We start from the raw sequence: 25205 nt of genomic DNA, 5'->3' as shown, positions 1-25205 counted from the left end.
TTAGATCTCTCCCTCCCTCCCTCCCTCCCTCCCTCCCTCCCCCCCCCCCCCTCTCTCTCTGTTCTGTATCCTATTGTCTGTGTCTGTGGTTACAAACATGTAAGCTAGAGGCCAGATTAGTTTCTTTTATTTTCCTTGATTAGCTGGTAATAGCGTAAATGTTGGCTCATTACCGTTATCAACGTGACAAAGTGCCTCGTGAACGCCACCACTGCTCTTAGATTTTTATATTTGTAAGATCAGATTGGAAGCTGCAAAATATTTACGGAAAGGAAGATAAATCAAGGGAGGAGGAAGAGGAGTAGAGAGAAAGAGATTTTCCAAAACTGAAAGGCCGAAGCTTGAAATCACTATAGGTTCAATGAAATAAAAAGAAATATATTTCATAAAATGAAATATGAACGATCTGTTTTGTCTTACTTTGTTGCTTACAATCATAAGGGTCCAAATAGTGTGTTTTTTCCTTTTCACTGGTTTGTACTACTATCTGAGAGTAAATTTCTCCGCCACACAGGCTGTCAAGCTTCTTGGTAAACACACACACACACACAAGCAAAACACAAATTGAAACGAGGTATTGCGTGTCATAAAAAAAAAGAAGAAAAACACACGTTGTCCTGCATGGGTGATCTTGAGAAAAACATTATACTTTCTTTTGTTTTATGTTACCATGCTTGTACCAAGACTCGGGTCTTAACAATAAAACAAAAAGCGCATGCATGGCATCAAAACTCATTTGATTAATGTTAACGTATACTATATGACCCTAATGAGCTTCTTATTGTTCATACGCGCCCTCCCACCTCCAGCCACTTGCCACCCTAGTGTATCCCCTCACCTATCTCTTCCATAATGTTCACTCGCGATGAGTTAGCAAACATTTGCTCACTGATTATCTGTCTGCCGTCATTTGTGTTTACTAATGGAACCGTCCGTATCTATTCATCCTCTTCGCTGCCAACTCACGCCCGGGGGGGGGGGGGGGGGGAGGGGGTGGAAAGGATGGATGTAGAGGAAGACGACCAACGGGATGGCTGTTTGCAACTTCGCACGTTCTCGGCAATAACAGAAACCAAACCGAAAACACTTAACACAAGCACGACGAAACCTCTCCTTTTGATATAATTTACAGAAGAACGGAACTCCAGGGCAGCTAGCACCGAGCCATTAGTTTATAGTTTGACAGGTTTCCCGAAGTCTGCTACTTTTGTTTATGTGTGCTGTGCACTCTTTTACAGCACTGTTAACGCAACACTAATCAGAATAGCTCGTTCTTGAGTTTTCAGATGCGGATTCCAAATTCCTTTCTTTATGGTGCAATATAGTTATGTTTGCTACCTTATCTATAAAGGGATGACTTTATTTTGCACTTTCTGCATTTAATACTTGATATGTTACAACAAAATACTATCGTAAACTTATGATTAACAGCAAGAAGAGACAAAATGTAATACACGTACAATACATGATGAGAACCACTGCTTAACTCAACGCGTGGGCCTACCTCGTCGTAAAATGTTTTACTGTTTCGTGTATACTTGCGAAACATCCAAGCTTCGAAACTTTAATTTGTTTTGTCTTATCCTATTTTCTTTTTGTCCACCTGTTTGTTTGATCTTCTCTAAGATCTACATCACCACACAACTCGCACATGAAGTGGGGTTTCACGCTATTTTCATCATAATTATGAAAGGGACATTCATTATAGATATCTTTAAAAAATTCTAATATATATATAAGCTCACATGACCTCATTTTGTCAGACATTGACAACGAAAGATTATTAAACGGAAACATAAGTTTTTACCATTATTTCATGGCTTAAATTACATAAATACCACATCGCTATCATAAGTAGGGCCGGCGTGATGGACAGATTGCGTAATAGACTGGTTCACAGACACAATTATTAGAATCTAATGCAGTTCTTGTTTCTGACAACCAGAAGTCTTCTTCGGGACTTGCGTATAGCAACAGCCATTGCATTCAAAATGGGGGTCAAGTATACTGACATGTACATGTAGATATCAGCATGAGCAAAATAATTTAATAGTCCGTCGATAATATACTGATGGAAAGTTGACGTAAGTTTCACCACATTGATATGCTGTCACCTACCCCCTAAAAAAAATACCATCTCTCCCTGAATGTCGCGACAACATTGGTGTATTCATACGAACAGATAGAAGAGATTGTAAACTTTGCACAAAAATGATTTGCATGTGGTTTTACGTAAGAAGTGAAGGGGACGGGAACACCGAAGGCAAAATAATTATACCCTATATCTACAGGAAATAGCGGCCGGAATATAGGCCTACATATAGGACCTATATAAATTCATGGCCGTAGGTAAGAATACATTCATTTTCTCTCTTTTATCTATTTCTCTTTTTTTTGGGGGGGGGGGGGATGGGGCACGGAAGAGAGGGTGGAAACTGGTATCCACCCGTCATACAAGGGAGCTTTTGCGTTTTTAGAATAAAAATTCAACCATCTGGTGCACACTTCCTACGGAATATTTGAAAAGTTATAGGGCCTAAATCAAAAACTTGGAATCTTTTAAACAGGTTAGCAGATACAATCTCTATAGAAAATGTTAACTAAATAGAAAAATAAAATCGAGGGGACGATCCCCCAGAAAATTCCAGGGGGATACCGCTCCCCATCCCACCCCGTCGCCGCCTCTCATGTTGATTAGCAAACCCTCCTCTAGGCCTATAGTTCACCTCTCCAATTTCTTCCCACAGTGTTAATTCTTTATTCAAGGTCCAAAAATCCTAGTTATTTCGGTCAGACCTGCCTTAGCGGCCACCTGTCTAAATCGGCCACCTGGGGCCCGTTGCATAAAAGTTACTATTATGGTAACTTTGCCATCCAGTGGTAACTACCATGGCAACAATACTCAACAGCCAATCAAAATCAAGAATTCCATGGAAGTTACCATTGGATGGCAAAGTTACCATAATTGTAACTTTTATGCAACGGGCCCCTAATGTTTACGGTCACTATCCCCCCCCCCCCCCCCCCCCCCCGGCCCATAAGCCAAGTTGAAGACCCTGTCTATATCGGCAACCTGTCTACAACGGCCACTTTTATCGTCTCCCTTGGGTGGCCGCTAGACAGGTTTCGAGAAACCTTGAAGCGCCATATTGCAAGAACTTAATGATGCTAACAATTCTGATAATTCGGTGCTCTTTGAAGCGAACACCGAACTACCAGAGAGGAGATAATCCCCGCCCACTGCTCCGCAGAGCCAGTCGGAACGAGCGTGAGAGGACTAAATTTTGTATTGCTTGCTGCCGTGTTATTCCAACCATGTACCAGCGCGTGTTATACATAACATACACACAGAACTGTCTCCAATGATGTCTGCTTACCCCGAAGACCACCGGTGGCTAAAAGCTGCCGCTTCTTGCCGAAAGAATCCCAGTACGTTCTTTGCGCACAATAACGTCAGTGAAGATGATTTCGTCCTCGATATTCTGCAGGTACACTATATAAACAGTATCATTTTGGTTGTAATCCACATTTTGCATCTCTAGGAAATTGACGCAGTTCAGTGGTGTACAGTCCCACGTATGGAGTTATTTGTTGTAAACGTAAGCTTAAGACTCTCGCCTCGCCTCTCGCCCACCACACCACCGTGTGATTTAGTGAATTGCGTATTCGTATGCATACACTATCGTTTTGCGTTATCAGCACTACATCCCAGTGCGCGATTTGCGTCTGAATAATGACTGCTAATGACAGTGCCAGTAACTAAAAAGATAAGTTTAAAACTTAGATCTAGATTCTATATTTTTTTTTTCTAGATTCTATACCGGTAGCGGTACTCTAACTTAACTATTAAAGTCTAATATTTTGAGTAATTACAAAATACTAGTAAGGTACTTCAAACTTGCATGGTTTAGATAAACTGCGTAACTATAAATTTAATTGTGGAACTATGGTGATGTCACTGACATAAATTTAACTGGTTATGGTTGAAGTATAATCTAAATCAAGCCACCTATAATTCGGCCATAACGCCATCCAAAAGTTGACTGCATTTGGCTACATGACATGTATGTAGAAATGTATGCTTGCGTGCATGGTCAAACCTTGGTTGTTGTTGTGTTTTTTTTTTTTTTTTGGGGGGGGGAGGTTACTATGGAAACTTCATATTGCTGCATTCATATTCAGCATTAGAGTATCAATAGGGTTATGCCATTGGTACTGTAATACCTAATGCCTTACTGTACCATATACCAACAATTATATTAATCTGCTGTCTTCATTCACTTTTTTTTTGGGGGGGGGGGTGGAGTGAAATGATGGTACCCGATAATACATCAGTGAAAGGACTCATGATGTCTCATGCATGCTTTGTTGTGTCAGTACATCCTTTGTTTGTTTTTTATTGTCTGTATTGAGTGTTTGCCTCTTGAGGTTGTAAATTCCGGGTCAGTTTGACAGTTTGTCTGTACTGAAACAAAGTCGATCTTTTTGCAATGAGTGATCTATAGTCTCTACTTGCTTGATCAGTCTGTTGTTTTGTTTCGTATTCTTTTTTAATGATGATTATTTGAAAATAAGGATTCATTCTCACAGTTTTGCTCTACTGAGCTACTGATCCACCGAGGTGATATTGTTGATGTAGATTGTGTCATTCCATTGTGCTTTTATTTAGGCCCTATTTTCAGATGACCTCAGTAGTGGTGCCAAAGTTGTACTGCTTGGGCTTCTTCAAGAACACAGCTCAAGTCTTTTATCCAGTCCAGACAGGTGGGTTTGAACACTTTGTTAGCAAAGTATAGCATACTTTAACCATATTCCATATTTTTATATGCTTTTAAATGAAATGTTAATCTTGCAAATACTGCTTTTGAAATGATAGCATAACACACAATTTCATTGAATTTCCTCTACATTCAAAGTCTTTGTGCATCAAACATTAATTTGAATTGTGTATGTCTTCAACGTGTTGTCCTATGTGAAATCTGATTAAATATATTTGATTTGAATTTAAACAAGTGCATTAGTTGTCATGATACACTTTTTTTGGTCTTTTCAAAATGGAAAAAGAGCAAAGAAGTGAATCAGTTTTGTTGTTATGCTATGCAGTTTCTGAATATTTTTCAGTATTAAAGTGAATCACATTGCTACTCAAACTATTTACTTATGTCTGTATTTACCTGATTTGTTTCCAAATGGGCAAGTTATCATAACCTGTATTTTCAGTATTTATATTGTGGTCCCAGAATATTGAATATGAGCTCTATGAGAGGGTAATATTCTGACTTGTCCTCTACTGGCCCTGATGTAATCCTTTGTTTCTGGCATTTATTGATCAACTTTTATTCCATTCTGTAGCATTGAACAAGTTGTGGGTTCGCTGACCAACATCTATCACCAACTGCCCCTGGACACAGATGCCTTCCTCAAGGGTCAGATGCTGGTCACAATTACTGATGTCCTTCTGGACTGTAGTGTGCTGGTAAGAACTACTGAAGCTCACTCACATTATCAGTGTTTCAACATATTCGCTGCATTCCTTCATATGCAAGCTGATTTAATCTGATTTGTGCCCCATGTTTTTATTCCTCTGAGTGATCAGTTATGTAAAAGTTGCTATGGCATGTTAAAAAAGTGAGTACTCAAAACAACACATGATTCAAAGTTATCATTATTCATTTATTTACTACATGCAACCCCTTCATACAATCTCTTCAAGCAACATCCAGTTTGAAAGTTAATATATATTCCCATTTGACCTTCAGGAAAACTTGAATTGATAGATTCCTTCATGTTATGGATAGAGAGCAATCTAAACTGTTGTTTTCTCTATATTTTCTCCCAAGGCTGATATTTTCTCTCTTTGTTTCTTAATTTTTGAAAATGTATAAAGGAAGAGCAGCCTAGAATCTTCCTGCAGTTTGTGGATCTACTCCTCGATGTGGTATCCAGGGTAAATGGCAGCAAGGACAGATGTCTCCGTGGCATGGCTTGCGAGTGCTTGAAAGAAATTGAAATACTGCATCCTGTAAACAAACCTGCTCGTTGAAGATATACCTGTCCTTTATCACTCGTCGATCATTATGGTTGTGCAAACATCTACCAGTGAACTGTTGCTTGATGGATTAATGTTTGTTCTTCATAACTGTTTAGTATCAGACAAGGGTTGATTTCATATAAAAGCTTTAAGGCATGGCTCTGTTTTCATCAGATTTCATACAAGTTTTTCTTGGTGATTAGACTGCTATATGCAAATTAACATATGTGCAGGGAATAAGTGTAACTTTCAATGAAGGAAGTGTAACAACAACCTACAGCCTCAAGAAAGAGACTTGTTCAGTGAGAACTAATGCTATTTTGAAAAGGTATAAAATGTTCCTGAAAATGATCTGTGATAGCTGGAGAATCTGCATCAGCCAATTTATCAGAACTTTGCATTCATATAGTCAATGTTATTCATGTCTTATTTCATTCATCTAAATATTCTGAATGACTAATAGAGTTCAGCCAGATTTTTGCCATGCTGCCTTGTTATCAATCGTGACATGAAGCTACTTTATTTGCTCCATCATATTTTCTCTTGTTTGTAAACAGGGTTTGCTGTCAAGAAAGGTGGACCACTTTTATGCTATGTGCCAACTTGAAAACTCTTACTCCTGCCAGAGTTATATGGTGAGTGCAACTTTCATGATCTGCCCAGCTCCTCGGTCATGATGAGAGTTGCTGCAGCATTCTCACCAGCTTCCGATTAAACCCATTATTGCCTTTTGGATGATGTTGAGAGATATGATAGTTTATTTTTATACATTGACTGAAACCATTTCATCCTTGCATGATATGGTTTAAGTAGTGGGTTTATCAAAGATACAATGATAAAGATACAATGCTTTATACCAGTATTGGGTAGGTGATGTGTGGGACTGATGATTTTTTTTGATCATCAAACAATTTATGAAAAGTACTGATTCATAACTCAATGTTGTGCCCGCAGAATGCTGCAATGGGCCTAAATGTGTATTGCTTTTGTTCGCGCATGGTGATGGAATTAAGTTGTACAAATTTACATACATGTAACAAACACTGTTAAATACTCACAGTAGTAGATACTGAAGTATCTTGTCTATGTTCTGGACATATCATACTACCACTGCATACACGATAGTGAATATCTTATCTATGTTCTGGACATATCATACTACCACTGAAAAGCACATTTATTGTGGCCCCACCCATTATGGCCCAAGTCAGCAAATAAGCCTCTTCCAATGTGTCGTGAATGAATATATGCAAAAATGTCATGTCCAGTGGAAAGTGCTTGGCACCAGCTTTGTGTCCATTTTCTCCTTTGAATTCCTTCCAACATTCAGACCCTGTTTTCTACAGTTTTGAAGAACAGCCTGGACCAACTTCTAGAAAATGCTAGCAGGTACAATGAAATTTGTTTAATTTCAGATTGTGACATAATATGGTATATAATTTTGGCATTTCTCATCTTATGAACAACATTTAAAAGTTTAAGTGTCAATATTGTACTGGTTATTGAGTTAACAAGGTCACAAGTTTTCATATCTACAGACTAAAGGGGGAGGGGTTAGATATATTTACTCAAACCATGAGCATGTTATTTTTGGATACATTATGTTTGCCCAACATAATAAGTAAGGCACTCATATATGGAATTTTGATGTAGAGAAATATTTACTGTGTTGTTTATTTCTGTTTTGCTGCTTTCTGTGAAGCACAACGACACATGCTTTGACAGACTTGCTGAGCACACGGAAGGAACCGCTAAAGGTGAGAGCTGAAGAGCACGAACTAGACAATGAGAAAACAACAATGGATGTCATTTCTTGTGTCTTTTATTTGAAATGTCAGTTATATTTTTATTTTGCAGGAGTAAAGTCTGCCATAACTTAAACAAAGTTTCCACTGTGAAAACCTGATCTGCATGATCCAACATGCCACTGGAGTCTCTGATGTTATCTAAATATAAAGCTTTGAACAGACAACAAACAAACTAGGGTTGAAAAAAAAAGTGCTGATTGCTACAAAGACGGTTAAGTCTGTAAGTCACTGGATTTAATTCTCCATATTTCCCACAGGCAGTAGCATTGAAATAAAATCAATCAGTAAACAATTCATTAGCATAGATATATTTGCTATCGATCTCTTGATTATGACAATGTAATGTGTTTCACATACATTTGAAAAATCATACATAAAAGTCAGCATAATTTGACAATTTTGAAAATTGAACTGACACAGTGTTACAGTGTCCTTCAGGGTCTACACCCACTGTCTTTAACTGCCTTCTAGTAGATGTTATTGTCATAACCTACACATACCACATGCAGGATAGTGGACAAATATACCAGAACATCATTGACCAAAGACACCTACTGAGAATTATTTGTATGTTTACATCTCTTTCAGCCGCTGAACCTTCCTGACAACTTTCATGTCAAGATGTTCCAGTTGAAAAAGGTAAGTCATGTATATGCGGTGTATCCTATCATTGTAAAGAGATTTTACAGTTGATGAGGTTGATATCAATGATATAATGCCAGTATCTAAAACTTTTTACAATGTCATCTTTAATGAGTAATATTGGTGTGCTAATTATTTTATGATAATCAAGCTTTCTGCAAGTTATTAACCGATGTAAGTGGAGGATTGTAACTTTCAAAGTGCTATTCTGAATAGTTGGTTGCCACCTGTTCTGTTTGTAGAAAGTGGCAGCTGTACCTGATCAACTGCCAGTGCACATTGACACACGTGAACTGAAGAGGGCGCTTACTTACCTTGTGGATCACCTGCCCCTAATGACGCCAGTTAGTGCCATGCAGACCTCCCTGCTGGTTGGAGAGTGTCTGTCGCATTGTTCCAGCATCAATCCTCTGGTATGGAAGATTGTTTCTGACATTTTCATCATTTAGTAGCTGCTATTCTGTTCAATTCTAGCATTGTGTCTTTCATCAAGATTATACAATCTTACAATTATACTTAATGTTCTAAACATTAGATTAAAGGTACTGTTTACCATTGGGAGCGGTGATTTAAAAAAGGTTTGAGATATCACATTTGATGCATATGTGTAGGTCAGTTGTATCACAAAATATCGTACCATTTTGAGAATTTTGCAATAAAGCCTAAAATATAAGAAGATATCACTATTTTTCTCAATAAACAGTAACTGTAGATGGTTTAATCTAGAAACATTTTTATTATAACTGTTGTTCACATTTTGTGTATTTAACAATGCTTAACATTAATTATACTGATTCAAATGGTTACATAGATTGTTTTTATCCCTAACTCACATTTTAGAATATTTTAAAGCACTAAAGCGGGGTTTTGGTTTCATCAGCAAATAAAGCGATACCTTTAACAATAGTCTTTGTTTCGCTCGGGAGATGAGGAAATGTTTAGGTGACAGAGATTCTTTTAGCACATGTGGATTATGGCAAGAAAAGCAGGAACGTTTTGATTTTAATTTTTTGATTTTGGTTTCATCAGCAAATAAAGCGATACCTTTAACAATAGTCTTTGTTTCGCTCGGGAGATGAGGAAATGTTTAGGTGACAGAGATTCTTTTAGCACATGTGGATTATGGCAAGAAAAGCAGGAACGTTTTGATTTTAATTTTTTGATTTCATTTGACATTTTGAACAGACACTTAGACCATGTGTAAGGAAAAGATGCAATGCTGTGTAAGTATGTTCGATGAACGGAAGAGACGACATATCTCCTTTGTTTACTTCCTGTTGCAGATTCTCAAAGGTCACGTGTCAAACTGGGCCTCATCAGCCGACATCGCTCTCTTCCATCTTGTCCTCTTACTCAAGGTAACCATCATCATATGACACTAAAGCCCGAATTCACAAAGGTGGTACAATCTTGTCCATGGTTTAAACCATGAACAAAGACCGCAGTTTTGTATGGATGAAATGATTATTTCATTAACGAAATAGGCCATGCGACACTTGGCACCCCATACAAAACTACGGTCTTTGTCCATGGTTTAAACCATGGACAAGATTGTACCATCTTCATGAATTCGGGCCTTAGTGATTATGCAAGTAAAAACCAGACATCAAAATGATACTGTAAAACATGAAAGCATGAAATTTTTGCGAATTGGAGCCGATGGCCTTTCTCACGGCATGAAATTTTTGCGAATTGCCACTGGCATTCAATGCATATAGTGTAGACAAGAACTTTCAAGTGTATTTTAATTTTGCAAATCTTGGCTCCCATGAAATTTGCGAAACTAAAATACACGCGAACATTACTTGTAAACAGTAGTTGTAGATCCATGTAGGCAATGTTTCTTTATCCTCAATGCAGATAAAGAAATAGAAAGAGCAGCAGACATAAATTTGTCCATGATAAAACATGTACATTTATCATAAATTAGGTTTTCGTGTCAAGAAAGCCTAATTATGGACTTTTATCTCCAGAAGAGACATTTTTTTTTTTTTCCTCAATGCCCCTATGTCTTACCGCAGGCCTTGTTCCCTACGGAATTGCTGAATGCTGATGAAGAGAGTGTTTTGCTGAGCAAGCTTCTTACCATGGCCAACCACCCTGCTCTGTCACCGGGGCAACGCCTTCTGGCCTTCCAGTGGCTGGAACACTTCCCAGAGAGAGAGGTGGGTTTTGTCACGAACTGGAGGACAAGTTAAACAAGGGCAGGCTGGCTTATGTAGGAGTTTATTGTGTAAAGTGACAAGTGTGTGAGATAATGATATGAACAGGAAGAATTAAAAATTCAGGTAGTGAGTGTTGCTGTTCAAAGGCAAGTTGTGCATTACTCCTTCTTACAAAGGAGCATGCTGGTGAGAGATAAAGAAATTAGAATTAATGTTTGCAGGTAGCTGGTATAGATTTACTTTCAAGCAAATTCAGAATTTCCTCTCATTGTTTTCCCCAATCTGGTGCAGTCTATATACCCACTTGGAAAGCCCCACTTGCCTGGCTGTCTGCTTGTAGAGCACTACACAAGTTTTTTTCCCACCGTGTTTGATGGTCTGGACACCACCCTGGTCAAACTCAATCTTCTCAGTCAGTGCATTATTCCATCTGCTCTGCATGGTAAGATATTGTTTTTGGAGAACATTAAATAAGCAGTTGTCATGCATACAGTATGTACAAATATAGAGTTCTTTCCAAGCTGATTATACCAGGGGAGCACTTTACATGTTATTTTGTGACAAGAAATATACAAGGTATTTCTCATTTGCATGTATCAAAAGTCAGTCTTTATCAGCAGTACTCTCATCATCTGATGGTCCAGCAAAATTTTAGGGGAGGATTTATCAAACAATATGCTGTTCTGCCTTCCTTCTTAGAATGCTTTGTTTTTTCCCTGTGTAATTGATATTGCATAACGTGTATTGCTGAGGTATGTACATTGGCATTTTAATTGCAGTCTTTTACGTGGATAGTTTTGTGTTTCTACATGAGACTATTCAAATATATTCATTCAAAATTGAAGTCCTGTGATTTTTCCATAGTCATATACTTTTTACGTAGTTTGCATGTGCTTCAAACCTGAATGTGAATTAATCATCCTCGTTTTTTCCCCATCCACAGACTCATCCTCAGCCACACTAATGGGCTGTGTAGATTTACTGGGGAAGTCCCTAGAATACGGCATTGTGGGAAGGCCGGCCACTTCCTGGTACCGAGCACTCTTCAGCATGCTGGAGAGGCATTATGGGTCGATTCTGAAGGAAGAAATCATGAAGTAAGCAAGCAGGAAGATGATAGATTAAGATTTCACATCAGATTTCAAAGCCACAACCAAACTTTCCTTCCATCAAAGTTCCACTACAGTATGGCAATGAAGAGGCAGTCTTTTGAGAACAAAACCACACATTTTTTTTTTCTGAGTGATCAATTATGTAAATTCCCTTATCTGTCATTGGCTGTGTGGCTAGAAGTTCTTTAGACATACTGTGGAATTTGTTATAAAGTATCTATTGTAAGACTATTGATTATGACTAAATTTGTTTTTTGTACCTTGCCTGTCTGGGACTCTGAAAGTGCTGGTCATAATACTGTGCTTGTCAAAGCCCAACCGTCAACACTCGTGTTAGTTGATGTCTGTGTCAGTATGATTTTAAAATGCAGCTGATTTCCCACAATTTTATGGATACTTGCCGGCATGGTAGACAGATGGTTGAATAAGCCCAAATATCAGTTAGATTTCAGGGTAATGTGATAATACAGGCATACCTAATGATATCGCATTCTGCTATACTGTTTGTCCTTCCATGTATTTGTGTGAAAATATCAGTTTTTCCAACATTTAATTAGTGCTGCATTTCATTATGTTGTTTTTTAGAAAGCTATCTACCCTTGCAATTATATACTGGATAATGTGTTTTCATCATGGTAATGTATGCTGCACTGAGTGGCATATAGTATGTAGCCTACAGTGCATGTGATGAGGAGATAATTCATTGATGATGATGAACCTCTCATTTTTCTTTCAGTTCGGTGGTCAGTGTGAATGTGAGGAACCCAAAGTACACTCCTCACACCATCAACTTTGTGGAGTGTATGCAGCAAGTCACTAAAGACAGGTAAGGACCTTTTTGCATTGTCACACCGCAGCAGTCATGGCTTGTGTCTTTTTGCTTCTGAGTCATGTAGAAAGTAGCATGCCTATAAATTTTGTCATTTTACTATATGCATGGCAGTGTTGGTTGCTTTAGATTTTCCTTTGCCTATGAAATACATTGTTCAGCCAGTTTTTGTTCTGTCAACCATATCATAATTTTGAATATGCTTCCATTGAACAGTGAGAGCACATTTTTTAGTCTTTTAATCAAATTTCAGCAGTGTTTGCGATGATAGTTGAGCAGAAACATCTTCACTTGGCACACATTGAATACTTTGAGCTATGATATCTCCAAGGTTCTACTAAATCCACCAACAGTCAAGAATGCACACCTTCAAGTGGGTGTGAGTTCGTCCAAATTGGGTCAAGATGGATTGCCATGTTCTTCCCTATATTGTTGGAATTCTTGCTGTAGGTCGTAGGGTTTATAATATGTTTGTTTTGTATTCCAAAATTACATATTAGGGGTAGGGATAGTCTGGGGAAAGTACCACATATTTGTATTGGTGAAACTGAGAATGGTGTGGAATGAGCAGATAATGATTGTGAAATGAATTTTGAATGAAATGCTCATTTTTCCTTGTGCAAGTCTTTTAACTTGTTATACAAGATTTCACCTACTAGGAGAAGGCATTCAACATGATTTAAGGATTTAGAAATATCTGTAACGATCTTTGCATAAGTATGTATAATTTTTTCCCCTTTCTTCTCCATTATCCAGCACTTTCACAGTATTACTGCTAGAGACACTACTCCAGCATGTTGTTACTTCTGACATCCACAACAAACAGGCTGATTTAGAAGACTACTTACTCATTCTCCAGAGGGCTGCCCAAGAGGGCGACATCTCTCCAAAGGTCAGTCAGAGTTTACTATTGATGATGACATTTTCAGATAGAGGCAGTGGAAAAATTGGGAAAGCCACCTCTAGAAATCAAATATTTGACAGATTTGGACGTATACTAAGGTCATCCTACAGATAAAGTCTTGGCAATGTGTTGAAATAATGAATTGCGAGAAGACTGAATGTGTCATAATAATATCCGTGAAATTAACATTCTTGCCCAGGAGAATGTGATACTTTTCAAGAGGGTTTGATGACCATTAATGGAATAGGCATGTTAGATTCAATGACAAGGTAAGAAATGATTGTTTCAGTGATAGGAAGATATTTTAATCAGTTTTTGTTTTTGGATATGTCACAAACAGAAAACATACCCACCCTGAGTATTGCAGGCAGTTTCTTCCCCAAAATCACCCAGAAAAAAAATCTCACAAGTTGGCCTCATGGCTTTGGGTGGACAGGAAAGTTTGTGGGATGACTTCTGCTTTATGACTGTTGCAAGAAGTGGACTTACAGAGCTGTATCGCAAAATTCAACATTTTTAAAGCAACGCTGGGTATCAAAGATATGAAGATTGCACAAAGGCTGTTTTCTGTGATCAGTCCATATTTTTTTTTTCTATGCAGCCCATCCTGAACTACCTGCAGATGTTGCTTCATAGGACGCCACTCATGGAAGATGGCTCCTGGTTGCTAGGAAACAAACTTTTGTCTGTCTGTCACCAGCTCCTCCAAGTGCACAGCAAGGAAGGAATATACAGAGGTGAGTGCATCTTGGTAGTTTTGTCTGACTCAAAGCAGGAAGTTGGGAAGATCTCCGCCCACCTCCCTTTGTAAAGTCTCTCTCACTTGTGTTTGTTTGATTGCGAGAAAAGTAATTTATTTGTTTCTATAATTTGCTTTGGACTCTTCTAATCACAAATTAAAACAATTTGTAGAATAACTTTTGTTTGAAATAGGAACAGCAGATGGAGTCAAAGGCAGTGTTGATAGCTCAAATGTTCACAAGATGCACCAGCCTTAGAAATCTTGACTCTTGACTGTATCAATGGTCACCTACAACACACACATAAAAATACACATACTTTTTGTTTCTGTCAATCTTTTATTTTTCTTTCTTTTTCTTATAAACAATATACAAATTAATTCATGACGAGATAACACAACTTTCATTATAACGACATAAATTCCACATTGTCAATATTACGAATGAAAAAGAAAGAATTTTGTGTGTAAAAAAAAGAAAGAGACAAACACATCAAACAGAATGGAACAACACAAATGTTAAGCTACATAATTACAGATACACATACACAATATGCACAAACACACACACACGCATACAAATAGCTTATTTCCATACATGTATCTAAATACAACAATCTGCTGTGTGTGTATTTTGTTCCATGCAGAGATGGGCGACACACTTTACACACTCTTCCTGAGTCATCAAGATCTGGAGATCAGGGAGAGGGCGTGTCTCTATTACACCATCCTCACCAGCCTCTCAAGTGAAAAGGTCAGATAGTGCCTGTCAACGTTGTTTCGCTGAGTTTGCATTTAGTCTTATTTACTGTTCATGCGTGAACCGTATACTTTTAAATGCACTTTACTACATGCATAAAACATGTTATTTGCTTGATTTCATTCGGCCAATGCTATTTGAGATCAATGGGGTGATACACTCTTATGATATGGAGATATCTTGCTGGTATCCTGTGTTCAGTATTGTTTCAAAATTGTGGGAAGGGGTTATTTAAATAAGGTTGTGATAATAGTGCTGTTAGTACACTGGTAACATCATGTTAGTCTTATTATCCTGATACAGTAATTAATAACTTCCCTTTTTTTGTAATGGAAAGTGATGTTTACCCTTCATCAATAGGAACAAGTAGAAAAGAGTGTGCCAATGGAGTTTTGTCATGTTTTGTGTTTTATGTCATTTAGATCAGTCAGATTCTGTCCTCAGTTGGAACGGAGGACTCCCAAAACCTGACCAGACTGGTGACCGGTAGTGCCAGCGTTGCACCAGCCAGTCCTGTGGAGACTCTTGACCGGTCAATCCTCAAACTGACGAGGTATAGTAGTGTCCCCACACAGGTGGCATGTAATAAATGCATTGATATAGATTGAATTTACTCAATTTGAATTGAAATCATTGTTCATATGAAAAATTGACTGAATACGGCTTGTCAATAATGAACATAATGATGTGCACAAAATATGTGATGTACACAACAACAAATTCCATTTGATATATATTTACATTGGCATGCAACAAACAACATTAAGATGGTCACTAGAGAAAACAAAATATGATATCAAACATTAAGATAATTTCTGTGGAAGAGACAGCTGCTTCAAGATGTCGAGATCAAGCTTAATATTTTGATGTCTTTATTGTGTCTTGTGTTTAGTGTTGTCTTGTATTCATTCGACATTGGTGTATGTTAACTTCACCTTTTTTGTGCAGAATCCGTAAGCGTACCAGTGCCAGTACTATTCATCTCCGAGAACCAGGAGACATCTCGGGATACAATGAGCACCTGCAAAATAGAATGGAGGATACTGCCATCTACATTGATTGCTATCTTCACTTTGATGTGAGTAAAAGGCGTCAGTTGTGATGATTGTTTTCCCCCCTTCTGGGTTCAGGTTTAGGACACTGTAACTTGCTGCTTGATTTATTGTGGTCTTCCTGTCTGTGTGTTCTAAATCTTTATATCATTTGCCAGTGATATAATAAGCAGTGGCGTATCCAGGGAGGACTGCACCGGGTGCATGCCCCCCCCCTTTATTTTCTTGTTGAAACGAAAGAAATGAAAAGGAAAACAATTGGGGGAGGGGTGCGTGCGCCCCCCTTTAATTTTGTAAATGTGCCCCCTCATTACGGAATTTCTGGATCCGCCCCTGAATAAGCGATCTGGAATGACAACTTGTTTAAATAATACAGCACGTAACCTTTGCCTCTGGAGCCTCTTTGTAAGGAGAAACCAATGGATGAATCAGAAGTTTGTGTGATCAATCTTTCATCAGAAAATTTGGACTACACATTTGCTGAGGTAGGTTGTGTTATGGTTTTCCATAGCCTCTCAAGTACATGTTGTGACTTAAAAAAAAAAAATGAGGAAAAAGGAAGGTAGGTCAATCTAGTCATAATTTGAAATTTATTTCCAAAAACATTATGTCATTTTCAAACACATTCTCATAAAATGAAAGGCTACAGCAGATATGGACAGGCTGAAAATAGTGTCTGAAATGCTATGGTTTTCCTCAAACTTTTGCTGTGATTTCCCCAAGTTTCTTTTAGAACTTTTTCCCCCTCTCATGTTATTTCTTTGTTAACAAAGTCTCACAGCTGGCGGATGTCTGATTGTCTCTTTATCACACCATTGAAACACTTGTAGGTAGCTGAGGAAGAAATTTCTAGTTCGATGACTAGGCTGTATGCACTGATGCTTCACTTTGATACGCCAGCCTCATATTGCCCAATACCAGGTATGCAATTTTGTTTGTCCGTGTATCTCATGTCAAACCAACTTATAAGCTCACAGCAAGTGATAAAGTTTGCATAGTTCACACAGAATCCACTACATGAAAGTAGTTTGTTAGCAACAGCGTTCTGTGAGCTCCTGTGCATTTCTGCAAGCTCTGAACTATTCATTTTATAATCTACAATGATATTTTATTGTTACAACTCTACTTCAACTCTCATGTATCACACATATGGTCTTTATAAATGTATGAAAATTCTGGTATTAAGGAAACAAACTGTAGCTAGACTTTGCTAACATCGGTCCCTGGTATTAGAAATACACTGTGGAACTAGTCCAGGCGTATTTACTCAATGTATACTGTAAAAGTGGTTTCTTTCACGGTGGTTTTATTTTCATGCTTTTTGCGCTTTGAGGTTGAACCGCGAATTCAACATAACACGAAAATGTTTTGAAAAGTTGCGCGAAATTAACCACGCAAGGAAATGTTTTGAACTCGCCGCTTGTTACAACGCTATTGCGCACATGCACACACAAAGATTCCGCGCATTGAGTGTATTGATGGTCAACACACACAGAGCGATACCGCGCAATGTAGGTCATCTAGGCAACAATAGTTTTACATGCTTGAGAGATGGGATTTCAGGTAAGCCTGCATCTAATTTTAATTTATGTTTAATAAATGAAAGAATAATTGGATTATAGTTTGGGTTTTCATGTGCAAAATAAAACAGTTTTTGCCGACCGCAAATTTAAACACACGCGAAAAATTTGGCACCGATGGAAACCACGAAAGTATCTGTATGCGAAAGAAACCACTTTTACAGTACTTGAAGGAAGGTCTATATGGTTTATACAAAACTTTCAAGTCTCCTTGGTTCAACAAAAGTCTCCCAGAAAATTTAAATATTCTGTCTTGTCTTTGCAGGAGGTTATAAAAGCTTGTCTGACATAGAAATCATTTTCCCCATGAATGCAACACAGAAACATCTCCCCTGTTTGCTCTGTGGAATCTTCCTGATTTTAATATGTGTACATTGGCAGCCCTGTTTTTATCAGTAGACTGAATTTGAAAACATTGTCAACAGCAAGATGACCTTTGCCCTCTACCCCTCTAGATGTGACCGTGGCATCCCTGTCAGTAGATTCTTCATCCCAGCCGGTGGAGGGGTGTCAGACCATTACAGTGGCTCTTAAACCCAGGGAACCAGTTCCAGCCTCACTCAGTGTCAGGTTATTATCATTTCTGTTATATTTACAACCCACTGGACATGCAAAATTGTGTGTTTTGACATTTGTATGGAAAACCGTTTTGTTGTTGTTGTTTTTTGACAACAGTCAAACTCGAAAGGCCTATGTAATATATATACAGTCAAACCTGTCTATAGCGGCCACCTAAGGGAGACAGAAAGAGTGACCGTGATAGACAGGTGGCCGCTATAGACATGTAATCCAACTTTGTGTGCATTGCTTATATGTACATGTATCATTGTTGCATCCTTACGTGTTCATGTATGTGCGTACGTATGCACACGTGTGTTTCATGCATTTAACCATGCCGGTGTATATGAAATTGTTGCACAGTAGTATGTGTACTGTCGTGAAGAAAGCTGAACACTAGTGCATTATTATGACTGAATGAGGGATGAATGGCGATCACTGAACGTTTCCCGCATGGCTACAAAGGAGAAAAACACGCTGAATTATCGGCTCGGCTAGGGCTACATTGGGTTTTTGGCCGCTATAGACAGGTTAAAATCTACCGCGGGAAACAAAATTTGTGGCTGCTGGCCGCGTTAGACAGGTGGCCGCTATACACAGGGTCTTTAACAGGGCTTTTCTTTCGGGGGGATTTTTCAGTGGCCACTGTAGACAGGTGGCCGCTATATGCAGGTGGCCGCTAAGGCAGGTTTGACTGTATTGGACACATGAAAACTAATTGTGGTTTCAATATCTTTATTCATTTAACCATGTTCTAGTACTTCCTAAAAATGAAGAGAACTTTAAAAAGATGATTGAAATGAATCATTGATGTTATTTGGATCATTTGTGGGGCAGCACTGCTGTTCATGTTGTCAATGTGATATGGTAGAAGTTACTGTGGTCAGATAAGTGTGGATTGATGTAGTATATCAGGCAACATTGTGAAGCCCAGCATTGCATGTGAAGTCTGATGGGACAAACTTGTGCACAGTTGTCTCTTTGTGTAACTGGTCAGATGTACAACATAACTGTCTTTTTTTCTTCATTTTCTTGTTTGTTTGTTTGTTTGTTTTAGTATATATGTCTAGAAGTACATGTAGACATATTCTGCTACACATAAGTCAGCTTATGTTTAAACTACAGTTTTCCCTGTCTCATGTTTGTCCCCAGTGCAATGTTCAGCACAGCAGACGGGCAAACATATCTCTGTCAACTGGACACCATGGAGGTCACCTTTGATGACCTCTTTATCACACTTCCCATCATGCCAAGTGCACTTCCTGCCTTTTGTGACACAATGTGGGAGTTCATCAAGAAGGATGAGGAGTGTAGGTGAGTGGGTAATTGTGAGAAATCACTGTCTTCACAAATTGATTTACAATTCCAAGAAAGAATATGGTGCAGTGTCCTGACCAGTAGTATGCTCATTTTTAATAGCTAATAATTCATGATAATTATGATAGTGTACCCAAACATCCAAGTGGTACCAGTAATCATTATGTGGTCATACATGCACTGTTTCTATCTTCAGACACATATGAGCCATTTGGACAGCAGTAAAGAGTGGTTACAAGAATAATGTAAGAGAGTGCATCACATATAATCCTTCACAGTGTTTCCTTGATGAAGTTGCAGAAGTTGAAGCTGAAAAGCTGCAAAGTTTGAAATGACCTACTGATAAACCATGGCTCGACACTAACTTTTTTGTTTGGTGGCCAGATGGGGCCACCAAAATCCTAAATTTCAAATTTTTGGTGGCCGGAGAGAAAAATTTGGTGTCCCGAAAAAACAACAATAAAAAGTATTAAAAGTCTTTTTTTTGATGAGTCAAATATTTAAGTTTTATGATAGTAAGAATTAGAAGTTGGACATAATTATCTACTCATAAATAAACTTCAACAAACTTGCAACACTCACTCTCAGGCACTCGTTCAGTCCTTTTCATCCATCCTTTAAATATTCATCTGCTAATTTTCGGCACAAAAAGTTACGAATTTATTGACATACTTTTCAAAAAATTTTAGTGGCCCAAGGCGGGCCACCAAATTTGCCCTTTTTAAAAATTTAGTGGCCCGACTTTCATTTTTGGTGGCCCCGGGCCACCGGGCCACCGTTAGTGTCGAGCCCTGGATAAACAAATATTTGTTCTCTTGTATGTTTCATTGCATCTAATTGAAAAGTTGTTTTTCTCTAATCTTTGCTTGTTTGGTAATTGGCTTATCATTTCTGTGGTGAGTTTTTGGAGGTAAACTAAGTGAGACAAATTATGTATTATTGGAAAGCTCAGAGTGTAGGAGACTTAAGGCCACCGCACACTACACGATCAGACTGGTCTTAAAGTCTTAAGCCAAGCTGGGTCTTAAGACCAGTCGTACGACCGGACACCGCACACTCTACGACCCGACTGTAAAGCGCGCGCAGTGCGAACTGCGTGCGCTTGCATTTTGCTGCTTGTGAATGGCTGAAAGCTCACGACTGGTCGTTGAAATTCAACATGTCAAATCTCTACGACTGGCGCTAAGACCCAGTCGTACGACTAGAAAATGGCAAGACTGTGACGTCACACTTCTAGTCTTAAGGTTTTAAGACCGGTGAATTGGGGCAAAATCATGTAGTGTGCGGCGGGCTTAAGTGATACTGGAATCTAAAAATTTCTTTTTGGCATCTTTGTGGGGCTGTTGTGGTGACACATCTACTGTAAAAGTGGTTGTTAACCTGCTCCCCACTATATTCTCAGATGCCCATAAACTGTATAGGAACAATCACGTTTCATCAATGGCTATGGGTTATATATTATAAGCCTACATCTTGCCTGCAAGACACCAATCATATGCCTGTCTGTGTTGTAAGCACAAGATCTTTGCAACCAACTCCTTGCATTAAAAAGGAATGTGTTATTGCTCTTGAAGTCACATGCAGTTGGCAAACTAGAAACAACACAAGATATAATATTGTAAAACCAGAAATATTTGTGATATGAAACTTTTGCGAATTGCCACTAGCATTCAATGCATTGTGTAGACAAGAACTTTCATGAATCTTGGCTCCTTGCGAATTTGTGAAAGATGCATGCATGCAAAAATGTTTGGATCTTCCTCGCTAGTTTTGCACTTCCAGATGATTGGTGATGTTTTGTATTTGTAAGTTTAAACTGTCTGACACATATTTTCCTTTTTTCAAAAGGGCACTTTAAGATTGCGTAGCATAGTTTGCTTTAGCTGACATTGTAGTTATTTACCTTACCCCGACTTTATAGCATGCTTGTTGTTGTAATAGGTGCAGTCAACTCCAATTTATGTGAATTATGATGTTGGTGCTTGTGTGACAATGAAAAACATTGTTTCAGTATATATTGCCAGACACTCAACTCTTAATTGCACTGTATGTGATTTGATATGCGTCACTTCTTTTCCTTTAGAGCAAAATCTGAGTGTGCAGAGTCTATCTGCACCGTGGCCCTCAGTAGAGATAGGATGAGGAGAATTCTAGAGACTGACCTAGCAGACTACGTCATCACAACAAGGGATAACCAAGGTATCGTCTTATGTGTGCTGTGCATTTAAGTCAAATTCCACCACATTCACATTGACTATCTTACATGTACTCAAATCGGACAAACAGAAAGATAGAAATTGTTCAGATCAGACCTATAGTATGTTTCACATGTTCTCAACAAATCATGATATTTGGTGCAATCATATATGACAGCTAGCTAGAGTGATGATATCCATTGACTCAGGGTGATGTGGCTCAGTCGGTAGCGTGTCTACCTTCAGATCCAAAGGATCCAGGTTTGATACCCGAGTCTGGACTGAGCAATGTTGTGTGTAATCATACCGTCCCCTTTAGGGACATTCTGTCCCTTGGATAGAACATAAAATGGAGGTCCCGTGTGTATGACCCCGTTTACAGTGCGAGGCTCGGCCGTGGCTCAGCTGCGGCCAAGTCTACCTTCATTTCAGTGTAAACGCGCAAAAGGCCAAATGCGAGGCCAAAATTGGCCTCGCATTTGGCCTCGCTCTGGAGGTGGTCTCGGCCGCGGCCGAGCCCGGCCTTTTCTCAGTGTAAACGCAAACTGGGCCAAATGCGGGGCCAATTTTAGTCTGGCTTCCAAACCCTCTGCCTGTATCTTTCGCTATTCAGGATATTAACCCCCTCAATGTCGAAAACTAGTATAGTTTAAGGTGGTTTTGTCCTGCAAAGGATTTTTTCCTTCGGCAAAGGCCTTTGCCCGTACGGTGACTTTGTCGCCACGGAATTCAGTCGGCAAAGGGTCTGAAAACCAGACAATACCAAATTGCGTTTGTTTACAAGCAGAGCGCCACTACGACAAAATATTGAAAGGTTTGAATCAAAAGCGCGGCCGAGCCCAGCAGTGTAAACGGACAAAATTGCGGGGCTCGGCCTCGCAATTGAGGCTGGGCTCGGCTGCGGCTCGGCTGCGGCTCGGCCCAGCCCCGCACTGTAAATGGGGTCTGAGAGAGTCTCAACTTATGCATGTAAAAGATCCCACTTCATTCATTCATCGCAAAGAGCAGGTGTGTTTAACCCGATGAAGTGGTCACATCCTTATATCCAACTGGATCCCATGAAAGACCAGCAACTGCAGCGAATATGGTTTATCCAGTCTGTCTTCTCAGAATTAAAAATGAAACGAACAAAGGGACAGAAACAAACAACATTTGTATGCTAGCTCCCACTTTGTTGTTTGATTTGTACTCTATTTTCATAAAAACCAACGTGAACATTGTGTGAAACTTCACTTAAACTCTAATTCTTCATCAAAGGAAACAACATTTTTAAGAATAAAAATGTTACAGAGATTTAAAAGCTTATGTTTTGTCTTTGTAACCATTGGTATTGGCAAGTTTGGTGAGCTCTTAAATCAGGTCAGTTTCACTTTTATTGATTATGGCAGTCCAGCGAGAGTACTTATCAGTGATCTTGCAACTCCCTTCTTTATTTGATGTTAAAATCAAATGTGACCCCTAGAACTTTTAAATACTCAATTTAACCACTCTTCTCCCTTGAATATTTGTACATCTTGTTGATTAAGCTCGAAGCCACAATGAATGCAGCTTTAATCTTCTGTGTGTTTCCACCAAAGGTAATGCCAGCTTCACCGTCGCGGTCCTGCTGCCGCCGAGATGGCACCTGTTGCTTCGTGTACGCCTCCAGGATGACATCAGCATCGTCTCCATAGTGACGGATAACTGGAGGATACTGCCGCTGGTGAATAGGTATCTTCACTGCCTGGAGGAGAGACACCACTGATGAGGGAGGTGCTCGCATCTGGTTGCTATGACGATGCAGTCTATGTCTCGCCATGATCAGCCTGTCCACATGTACTCAAACAATTGTTTCTTTGACATCCCATGCTGCTCTGGCGCATCTAGCCGTGACTTGATTTGTAAACGGCAAAAGGGCCTGCAGCTGACAGCGTCTCACTTTTCTGTTTGTACCCCGGCTGGGATAACTGGCAAAAGAGCATCCACATTGCTGAACTCGCACAACGACAGAAAGGGATGGAGGAGGATTACTGCGTCAGTGATCGCTACAACTGGCAGTGATGTCCACGGTAGAGAAGAGAGAGAGAGAGAGAGCTGCGTTGGCAATATGAACATACACTGGGTCACTATCAGAGTGATGCACTTTTTATATAATGAGCTGATGATTTTCATGTAAATGAAAAGTAAATGAAGTTGGAGCAAGGGGCAGTACTTTATATTTGCTTTACAATGTCTAGTTTTACGTGCTTTGTGCAATTTCTTTCAAAATGTAAAGAAGTACACACCAAAACTTTAAGGTATTTAATTCTTCTGGTCCATGTCTGCGAGTCTCAGACACAGAGTCCTCATTACTGTGCTTATATGCCCTTCAAATTCAGTGAAACCTGTTCATAATGACCACCTGTGGGAAACAGAAAAAAAAAAGAGTCCTCTCAGACAGTTGGTCTTTGTAGGCAGGGTTATTAACATGAAGGGGAAACAAAGTTAGTGGTTTCTAAGGACAGGTGGTCTTTACAAGCAGGTGGTCACTGAAACAGGTTTTGACTGCATTTTGTTTTGATAGCTCTTAATGGTAATATCTCCTCCGCACATGACTGGCGCTATATTTCTGTACAAGTGTGCTACCTTTGTAGCTAGCCAGTGCTGGTACTATCCATCTCCTAGAACCAGGGGATGTCTAACAGCGTTCAGTGTATGCCTCACAAGATGTAAATTGTAGACACTGATTTTTATTTTCACAGTAGTGGTACCATCTCACAAAGAAAGAGATTAGTGCATGAATAATTTTTAAAAGGGTTCTATGTTCATATTGTACTACACATCAAATTGTGTCTTTCACTTCCTGTGTTAAGTTTACAAACAACTCTTGGCTTGAAAGCATTAGATTATCATATTAAAAGCAGAGGGGTTCATTTGTAAAGAAAGAGACAAGTTGAGGAAAACTCATATCTCAACTCTTGGCTTTATTGGTTTTATGTGTATTGGTGGCAAGGGCTACAAGACATCTTGATCAACTTTGTCACAATGCCATAGATTGTGAAAATTTGAAGAATGCTAGGTACACCTATTAGTTCTCGTAATTGTTCTCGTGCATTTAGCTGATGTGTACTATTGATGAATGTATGTTTAAAAAGCCTCCAACTGGGTAACTGAGGATGTAACATTTGGTATAAATCATACTGAAGAGGTATGCTGTAATTGTATAATCACACACATGTGAGTGCCAATTTAGCGGGTCTAAATTGTTGGTTGAAGGAACGGTTAGTTTGTCATTTGTTTTTGAACATCAGCCTGGTGTGTCTTTCTTAAAACATCCAATTGGAAGTCTAGGATGGTTGGTAGCCTTTAAGAGTTGATTCTGTCAAATGTCTTGTGTACAACCCAATGTCAAAGGTCAGAATATTGGCAGTCAGTTAGAATCAAATCAGTCGCCCACTAACTACCGGTATGTAGGTAATAAGTTTAGTCTGTGAGGGGTGGGGTTTATTTTAGGGAGAGTTGGCATAGTTGTGGCAATGGACGACTGCATGCAGG

At 39.0% G+C, this 25205-nt stretch overlaps 1 protein-coding gene across 1 annotated transcript; it reads left to right on the top strand.

The window, feature by feature from the left end:
* The first annotated feature begins 3365 nt into the window (after positions 1-3365).
* On the top strand, positions 3366-23872 carry LOC139740491 (AP-5 complex subunit beta-1-like). Its single transcript, XM_071651086.1, has 24 exons — positions 3366-3488; positions 4670-4764; positions 5353-5476; positions 5888-6022; positions 6589-6666; positions 7362-7420; positions 7734-7788; positions 8428-8478; positions 8724-8894; positions 9765-9839; positions 10503-10646; positions 10938-11088; positions 11590-11743; positions 12495-12584; positions 13344-13479; positions 14093-14228; positions 14878-14984; positions 15413-15543; positions 15939-16068; positions 16882-16963; positions 18078-18192; positions 19333-19494; positions 21581-21696; positions 23270-23872. Exons 1-24 carry the CDS (start codon positions 3366-3368, stop codon positions 23434-23436), a joined length of 2787 nt encoding a protein of 928 aa, XP_071507187.1. The 3' UTR covers positions 23437-23872.
* The last annotated feature ends 1333 nt before the right edge of the window (positions 23873-25205 follow it).

The sequence above is a fragment of the Diadema antillarum genome, unplaced genomic scaffold (assembly GCF_040938485.1).
Source record: "Diadema antillarum isolate AM-2024a unplaced genomic scaffold, OU_Dant_1.0 seq00000855_RagTag, whole genome shotgun sequence".
In the NCBI taxonomy this organism is placed as follows: Eukaryota; Metazoa; Echinodermata; class Echinoidea; order Diadematoida; family Diadematidae; genus Diadema; species Diadema antillarum.
This window is presented reverse-complemented; position numbering and strand designations above follow the sequence as displayed.

Bases quoted from the DNA above. Each gene is read 5' to 3' on its own strand.
- LOC139740491 (XM_071651086.1), top strand. From the start codon at position 3,366: ATGTCTGCTTACCCCGAAGACCACCGGTGGCTAAAAGCTGCCGCTTCT. The intron at 8,895-9,764 runs GTATGGAAGATT...TTCCTGTTGCAG, and splicing joins GTTCCAGCATCAATCCTCTG to ATTCTCAAAGGTCACGTGTC. The intron at 11,744-12,494 runs GTAAGCAAGCAG...TTTTTCTTTCAG, and splicing joins CTGAAGGAAGAAATCATGAA to TTCGGTGGTCAGTGTGAATG.